Consider the following 9,367-nt stretch of genomic DNA (forward strand, 5'->3'; position numbering starts at 1 on the left):
CCAGTGAGAAATTGAGGCCTTGCTGACTATGCTGAGTGAGCTTAAAAGTGGATTTTTCAGCCCCAGGTAAACCTTGAGTTGACTGTTGCCCTGGCAGATAGCTTAACTTTGACCATGTGAGACCTTGAACCAGAACCACCCAACTAAGCCACTCTCAGATTCCTGACCCCCAGAAACTGTGACATAAGTGTTTGTTGGCTTACTGTACATAATGAATACAGGCAGGAAGAACACAGAAGTGAGTGTGGCCTCTTTTTTATACTTTTATTTTATTAATGCATGTATTTTTATTTATTTCAGAGAGGAAGAGAGAGAGATAGAAATGTCAATGATGAGACAGAATCATTGATTGGCTGCCTCCTGCATGCCCCACACTGGGGATTGAGCCTACAACCTGGCATGTGCCCTGATCAGAAATTGAATTGTGACCTCCTGGTTCATGGGTTGATGCTCAACCACTGATCCACACCAGTTGGGCATCATGGGCTCTTTTCATTGCATCCTATCAGGTGACACACAATTTCAATTCATCCTATGGTCTTTATTCCAGTCCCTTGATTAAAATGATATCTCCTGGGCTTTTCCACTGTACAATTTCTCTTTTATTTTTCTTTCAATTTGTGAATATTTTATGGTAGTTAATTTGAAACTATGTAAGAATCCCTTCATCAATCTTCAATTTATTTATTTATTTATTTATTTATTTATTTATTTATATTTCTTATTGTGAGATCTTGGCCTCCTGTGTTATTCAATAGGGGATAATTTGTTGCTATCATTATTTATTTTGATGTTCAAATTGCCCCAAATTTCACAGGATGCCTTAAACTTGGCTCCTGTGTTCTCAGGACGTGTCCTCATCATTTTTTGAGCACATCTTTGATTTCCAGCACAAGCTGTTCTAACTTCATCATGTCCTTTACTTGCTCTGACTCTGAAATCAGTCATTTTTCTAAGGATCTCTGGTTCCTTTTAGTGGAAAATGGTAATAAAGCCAAGATCTGGGCATTCGGTGTGCTATTGCATTGGGGTGTTGCTGCTCCCAGGACCATTCATAGAACATACACACATTTACATGTACACACACACACACACACACACACACATATATATACATATATATATACATATACATATATATGTAAGTATATGCATATATGCATATATGAATATCTGTATATGTAAATGTGTGTGTGTGTGTATATATATATATTATAATGCTAGAGGCCTGGTGCATGAGATTTGTGTGTGTGAGGGGGTGTCTCTCAGCCCAGCCTGCATCCTCTCGCAGTCCCAGACTCATAGTAGACATCCTTAGCGCTGCCATGGAGGCAGGAGAGGCTCCCACAACCGCCGTTGTGCTCACCAGCCAACAGCCCCGTTTGTGGCTGAGTGGGACTTCCCCGTTGGACCTCACTGACCACCAGGGGGCAGCTCCTGCATTGAGCATCTGTCCCCTGGTGGTCAATGTGTATCATAGCAACCTATAGTTCTGCTGTTCGGTTGATTTGCATATTACTGTGTTATTATATACGAGGATATTCAAATTCGTAAGTTCATATTGACACCTCTAATTATAGGTATCCAGCATTTTTCTTTTCTTTTTTTTTAAAAAATATATTTTTATTGATTTTTTACAGAGAGGAAAGGAGAGAGATAGAGAGCTAGAAACATCGATGAGCGAGAAACACCGACCAGCTGCCTCTTGTACACCCCCTACCGGGGATGTGCCCGCAACCAACGTACATGCCCCTGACCGGAATCGAACCTGAGACCTTTCAGTCCGCAGACTGATTTGGCTCTACCACTGAGCCAAACCAGTTTCGGCAGTATCCAGCATTTTTCTATCTTTTTCCCTTTCCATATTAGTGCTTTCTTCTCCAGGGAGAGATTGAGCTCCTGTTACCCATATATATTTATTTGATTTGATTCATTCCTTCATACATACCCAGTCTCCCATCACCACTGCACCCACTCTTTCCCAAATGTGGATGCCCTCCATTCAGGCTCTGAGTCCATTGCAAGACACCCACCCTCATGAATGCCTGCTTCGTCCCCTTGGGCTGCAGACCACTTCCCCATATGGATACCCACACCTGCCTCTTCTTGCTCAGGCTCCAACATACCTCTTCAGGCTACCCTCACACATGGAGCCCTCTGACCTCTCAGCCTTTAACTTCCTACCTGGAGCTGTCCTCTGTTGGGATGCCCTCCTCATTCTTTGTCCTTTGAAAACAGCTGTTATGCCTGTGATGTGCAACCTGTCCTTATTGGCAGAAAAGACCCAAGATGTGTAGGATAACCGGTCCCTGTGGCCAATGGCTGCCGGATACTGTTGGCCACTTCCCTAGTCTTTGTCACCAACACACAGAACAGAGGAAAACTGCATTTCATTTTATGACTAGAAAGATAATATGTTCTGCAGACAGAGGGAAACCATGCAGTTTATAAATTGCACTCTAAATTGACAACATTTTACCTGTTTCAAGTCCAAAAGTCATTCTGCTTTATTTCCCTAAAACCAAAACTAATTTTAGAAACACAAATAACATTTTCATTCTCAAAGAGAATATAAAATCACTGCCATTCTGTTGTACCTGGACCAATAAAAATATAAACAACTGTGGCCAAGACATTAAACATTATAGTGTTGCCATTGCCATTCACATATGTGCTGTGGTAGATTGTCCCTTCAGACAGCTTAGGCTCGCTCCTCACTCAGTCCCCACCAGCTGGGCCCCAGCAGCAAGCTAACCTACCAGTATCTGACCCCTGGTGGTCAATGCATCTCATAGTAAGTGGTTGAGTAGCCTTAGCATATCATTAGCATATTATGCTTTGATTGGCTGAATGGATGACTGGACGACTGGACATTTAGCATATGAAATGACCTAATGATGACCGTCATCTGCAAATAAAGGAGTTGGCTGAGGTCTTTTGTAAGGTCTTCAGCTATGATATTCTTTTGATTCTGTGACTCGGTCATGACCAACAAAGAATGATTTGGTGAGGTGAAAACAGCCATGTTGGTAGAAACCTTGGAGTCTGTGGTAGCAACAGAAGGGACCACTAGAAGGGAAATATATTGTATTTATAGAACCATCGCTCAACTTTCTGGAAATGCCACATGGGATTTGATGTATGCCAAAATGCTAATGATAGGAAAAGCACAGGATTTTAACATATTGGAAAAGTATCACCGACCATATATAAAATTATTGAAACTATACAAATATTATCTAGTTCTTCTGTTACCAACTGCAAATCATCATGACATTGCTAAATTCAGAAGACATTTCAATCTGACCAATTAAATATTTTCTCATGAAACCAATATGTGTTTACTGGGTATAAGTCAGGAAAAAGAAATGTTACTTCAACAGGAATTGAACTTTAAAAGGGATTCCACTATTAGTTCTGCATCCGAGTGTGAGATATGGTTGTTATCAGACACGGTCAGACTTTAACCAAGTGAGAAATACCACATTTAAGAAAGAGCATGAAAGGGCACCAATAAGATTTTCTTTAGAAACATGTGGTGTGCCTAATGGATTTCTGCCTGAAGTGCTGGCCTTCTGCGAATGCGGGCTGCAGTTAAGGCTAAGTGCCTTCCAGCCTCGCTGATGAGTGCACCCAGCAGGGTGGGGGAAGCAGCCCACAGGTGAGCTGGCACCTACATTATTCTAAACAAGACGGTCACATTCCCTGAGGGGAAATGAAGAGCTCTCCTCAAAGATGGACCTCGGTGTTGTAGGTACAAAGAAATGAGCCTGCACATTTTCACATCATTTAGTGTTTAAATGCTGTTGGTTTTTTTCTTTTCCATGTAAGCTAATAAAAAGACAATTCCATGTAGTATTGGGAATGCTAGTGCATTTACTTCCATCTCTGCCCAGTGCCTTCAGAGACAAAATGCCAACCGGCAGGCCCTGTGTGAGGGTGTTGGATATTTTGCATTTCTTCCCCACCTTGGATATGTGTAAGCCAACAAGGAAATCATTAGCAAATGCGTGGGGAATCTAATATTGCAGCTTCTCTTTACAGTTGTTACAGTTGTTATGTTTACAAATGTTAAATGATGCTTTCTCAGTGGCGTTAGTGATGGTACATCATTAAAAAAGAAAGCCCTTGAGTTTTGCTCATTGTCCACAAAAAGATTTCTTTTGTGGCTTTTTAGATCATTTTGGTCTCCTTAGACCCAAAGATTCTTAAACTGTACCAAGTGTCAACATCACCTGGGGGACTTGCTGCACCTTTGCTGTCCCCACCCTCAGGGTTTCCAACTCAGTGGGTCTGGAGGGAGCCTGAGAACCTGCATTTCTAACAAGAATCTAGGTGATGCTGCTGGTCTGGGGGCCACACTTGGAAAACCGCTGCCTTAAGACTGAGGAACACACCTGGCTGGTGTGGTTCAGTGGTTAAGTGTCAACCCATGCATCAGAAGGTCACCCATTTCATTCCTGGTCAGGGCACATGCCCTGGTTGCGGGCTCGATCCCCAGTAGGGGGCATGTAGGAGGCAGCTGATCTATGTTTCTCTCTCTGGGATGTTTCTGTCTCTCTCCCTCTCCTATCCTCTCTCTGGAAAAAAAAAAAAAAAAAAGACTGAGGAACTCATTCTCATTATAGATATGCCTTAAGCTTCTTTCTGGCCCAAATCCATTAATAAACATTTTAACATTACAGTTTTGTTATTTAACATAGCCTTTGAATTTAGAAGAATAAAAAGAATGGGGGGGGGGGCAGTTGATATATTTGCTGACTTCCTACACTGCTTTGAAACTGTGTTGAGGTAGTGTTGGAGCCCTTAAACAATCCCCGCCCACCCACACACACACACCACCCGCACTCGCTCTGGTGCCATTTAAGGCCCATGCTCAGCATTTCGTAGTCAGGGTGTTTGTAATGGTTTGACTCCACGCCCGCAGGGAAGCAGTTTACTGGGAACGAGGGTGAGGACTCCTGGTTGGTTTACGGAGAGCCCAGGCACTAGGTGGAAGGGGCTGGGCTGTGGCTGTGCTGGCCGTAGGTGGCCAAAGGGTCCCTGGGCCCTAGGCTGTTACCTCCCATAGCCTGCCTGCTTGTGTCTTCAGCGGAGGTGTTTGGTGACCTGGCACTTTCCCTTCTCGGCTGCATGAAGGTTTCATTCGCAGACCGTGTCTTGCTCCATTCATTGGACGTCTGGTGTGATTTCACCCAGAGAGGTCTTCGTTGATGCACAGAGGGTTCCTGGGGAAGGCCGGGCTTCAAAGACAGGGCAGAAACCATTCATCCCATGTAAAATTAACTTTAAATGTCCCGTCTGCGAAGTGGAGACTGTAATCCCAGTGCTTCCTGCTTCCAGGATGGGTGCGAAAATCTAAATAACATATGAGAGGGAGGAGCCAGGCAGGTGGAGAGGGTGCGGTTCAGGAGGCGTTGCTGTGGCTGGCGCTCTGATGACAATCTCTCCAAAGGCTAGTGGAGCCTCCTTCTTAAAGGTCAGGTTCCAATGATTTGACTCTGGATATAACCAATCGTTGAAGGATTCTAGCATCTCACTTTGAATTATGTAAATAACAGCAGAGAGGCTGTGTTTTTGTGAGGAAAACGGAGGAGAGTTCATATATTACTCATCCTGATTATTCACCTGATTATTCATCAGCCACAGAAATGACAATAACGGTGACTTTTGTTATTTTGAAGGAGAGCAGGAGTGCCAGGCTGGTATACAGACTGAGGTTCAGAATCTCAGGACTCTTCCACGTTAGCCATTGATTTTTTTTTTTTTTTTTAACTGTGAGTAAACCATTTTATCCTTTGCTTTTTGTTTAATTAAGTGAGGATCCAGTTTAAGATCACGTGACGGTACCAAGAGTGCTTTCAAGAAAGGAAGTATTTCATAAACTGTAGATCAAGTTTGAGTTTAACTGTGTGACCATTTAAAGGCCTGTTCTGCTTGCTGGGTTCCAGGGACCCCAGCCCAGCAGAACAGGTCCTTGTGTCACCTTGGTGCCCTGAGGGGGGAGCTGCCCTCCCGCTGGAGGCCCGGCCTGGGCGGAGTGGTCCAGGGCATTGCAGTTGCACTCCCAGCACCTCGCAGCGTCTACATCCCCCCCCAAAGGTGGCCTCTCCTTAACCTCCCACCCACACTCTGCACACACTCACTCCGCATCCCACCTGACTCGGTTGACTCATCCCTTGAGGACCTACCTCCAGTTAAGAATGGAATAAGTAGGGGGTGCCCAGCCTTCTTTGAGTGGAGGGCGTGTCAGACTCCAGGCTGCATTGTGACAAGGCTTTTCTGAAGACAGCACCTTCCCTGAGGGGCGGTTGCCAATTTCACGCACTACAGCAGGCGAGGTGGGTGGGAATGGAGGAGGGTTTTTGAACAGAGACTCTTAGGTGCTTTTCAGATCCCCTCAGAAAGGATGGAAGCTGCCTGTGATGGATCCACAATCCCTCATCCTAAAGCCTGAGGCCTGAGGTGTTTCAGAATTCAGAATTTGGGGGATGGTCACACACCAAGAGGGTACATAGGCCTTATAATATCCCCAGTGTGATCCGAGGCCTTGTCTGATCACCAAACACCCTAACAGTCCCATGAAGAAGTGGGATGAGTGTGGTCCGTTCAGGTTAAGATGTGCCTCCAAATGAGTTTCAGCTGGGCCAGGTTCTACCAGCAAAGTAACATTAGGTCCTTAAAGCTTTTAGGATTTCAGAACAGCAGATGAGGAATTATGCACCTATACTTATTAACAATGGCTCACATTTTCCGACCCCTTATTGTGTGCCAGGCACTGTGCTAATTGAGCACTTGGCACACATAAACTCATTATTCCTCTTATCAGCCTGTGAGATAGGAATTACTAGTCTCTTCTACTTCACAGAGTGCTACTACATCTTCCTTTAAAAAACTATTGATACCTATTAGAACTAATAAAAGAATTCAATAAAGTTGCAGAATACAAAATCAATATACACCTACAAAAAATGATTGAGTGCCTACTATGTGGCCAAGGAGCAAATAGTCCCTACACCCCCCACCTGAAATTTCTCCAGTCATGTGAGGGGGAGACGGTGCAGAGACATGGGTGTGCTGTGGGAACAGAGGAGGGTGCCTGCCCAGCCTGTGCTTCAGGGAAGGCTCCCTGGGCAGGTGCTGGCTCATCTCTGTCCTCTAGGCAGAGGAGGAAGCCAGCCCAGAGGGACAGAGGTCACTATAGCCCCTCGTTACTGCTAAGTCCGCATGTTCAAGGTCAGCAGCTCTAAGACACATGGAGACATCCTTCTCCCCTTTCCCCCACCCCCTGCTCCCTGTGGTCCTTCCTTTATTTTCTTTCATGTAGCCCTCTTCTCTTCTCTGTTGTAGAACACCCATCTCAGCTTTCTCACAAGATAATATCTATGAAGTTCAGCCGCCAAGAGTAGACAGAAAATCTACAGAGATCTTCCAGGCCCACATCCAGGCCAGCCAAGGCATCATGCAGCCCCTCGGGAAAGAAGACTCCTTCGTGTACCGGGAGTACATCCGAAACCGCTACCTGTGAGGAGAGAGGGGCCAACCAAGTCCGTTTGCTTCTGTTGTCATCTGCTTTGTCTCATTTTAAAAGTGTGATTTCCTGGCAGACCTTTATATCTAGAGGGTTTTCCTTTTTTTGAAACTGGTTAATTATAAATATTAGGTTATAAGGAAATGACTATTTTTGCTGTCATTGTCTTTGCTTTATTTTAAAAATACTTTGCTTAGAAATGTGATCAATACAGTATCACATCATCACATTAAGAAATTAATTTAATAGTTATTTATTGAGCACCTGCGGTGTGCCAGGCACTGCAGTAGGGTCTGGGAGTAACCACATTAAAAAAGAGAGAGAGACCAATAAATTCCTGCAAAATGAAGTCAGATTATTTTTCTTCGTAGTTAACATATTTTAAATTTTTTTTCTGATGGTTTTTATGTTAACTTTGTGTTTTGATAAAAAAAAATGTATTACTTTGAAACCCTTAAATATTTATGGTTAAAGATGTCAGCAAAGTGCTCTGTAATGAGCCAAATACTAGTCATTGTAAATCTTGGAAAAAATAAACAGAAGGTCTTTGAACTATTCCTACCAACTTTCTATAGACATGAAATTATGTAAAATTAAACATTAAAAATCAGTTACCTGCATAACTTTTGTAATGTGTCATTGTGTCACATGATTTGACATTGGGTGTCCAGTCGGTGACTCACCACATCCACATACAGTCTGTTCTCTGTTCAGTCCAGCATCACATGGACAGTGTCCAGCATTTTCCAGCAGTTTAACACAGATAGTTTGATCTCATTATGTCTGTGCTTTCCCCCCCAACTTGTCTCAGTTCTCCCTCCTTATAAACAAAATAGAGAAGAAAACCACGCATCTAATGCGAGAAGGAAACTGATCATCCGAAGTGACCTGGAAGGAATCTGCAAACCTGTGATACCGGAGTTCTGTGGAAGATCCTGCATTGCAGATAAAAGTGAAGCCCTAAGAGTAGACATTTGGTTGATACCATCATAAAACCAGGATGAAAAAATGCCAAAATAATAGGCAAGAGGAATTTGGTGCTCAGAATAAAACTGCTTCCAGTGGCCAGAGAAGGCGAAACTGGCCCAAGGTCCCAAACCTGATGCTTTTCTTAAAGTCACGTTTTGCTTATTCAAATACATTCATGGGGATTGGTAAGGTATGAACACATATAATACCTTAATAAAAAAACCAAAACAAATAAATAAGAGTTAATAAATAAATAAATAAACAAATAAATCGTATTATCCTTTCCTCGTTTGCCCCCTGGCATTTTTTATTTGTTTTCTCAATCTCTCCTGCCTCACCAACAATATAGCTAACTGATGATTGGTATGGTTAAATGGATCCTTTATTGAAGGAAAAATTATCTATTTTACTTCCTTTTTAAGGCTGAATTTGCTCCCTTTGGAAGAGGCAATAGATTATTTGGAAATGGCATGTGTGCTGATGAGCTCCTAACATAGGTCAGGGTCCTCTGTCTGCACACGAGCAGCTTCCTTCAATAGACACTTGAGACCCCTTTTCATTTTCAGAAGCTGGAGGACCATTTACTAATAAAGAACAGCCAGCTATCATTTAACTCTACTACCCCCACACAAAATACTTGTATGGGTTCATTTCTTTGGTACATTCATCTGAGCAGACTCTGATGTGATTGCCATCCCATTGGTAAATAAGAACTGGAGTCTGAAATTCATCCTCAGTAGTTGAAGACTTTTTCATAGAGAAAAATCACAAAACTAAACCACCTGCATTAGCTCATAGGGAAAGAGGACTGGGAAACAGGATTTGCTAAGCTAGGCAGCAGCTAAGATGCTGATGAAAAGCAAGAGA

The 9,367-nt window shown here is 43.2% G+C and overlaps 1 protein-coding gene across 1 annotated transcript in view; it reads left to right on the plus strand.

Annotated features, from left to right (window-relative positions):
* The window catches only part of FIG4 (FIG4 phosphoinositide 5-phosphatase), a 79,866-nt gene extending 71,282 nt beyond the window's left edge, over positions 1-8,584 (plus strand). Inside the window, exon 23 of the mRNA XM_084889872.1 lies at positions 7,351-8,584. Within this exon, the coding sequence (XP_084745998.1) occupies positions 7,351-7,528 (178 nt within the window). The 3' untranslated portion in view covers positions 7,529-8,584. The remainder of the gene's footprint in view (positions 1-7,350) is intronic.
* Positions 8,585-9,367: the final 783 nt, after the last annotated feature.

The sequence above is a fragment of the Pipistrellus hanaki genome (assembly GCF_964339955.1).
Source record: "Pipistrellus hanaki genome assembly, chromosome: 7".
Lineage (NCBI taxonomy): Eukaryota > Metazoa > Chordata > Mammalia > Chiroptera > Vespertilionidae > Pipistrellus > Pipistrellus hanaki.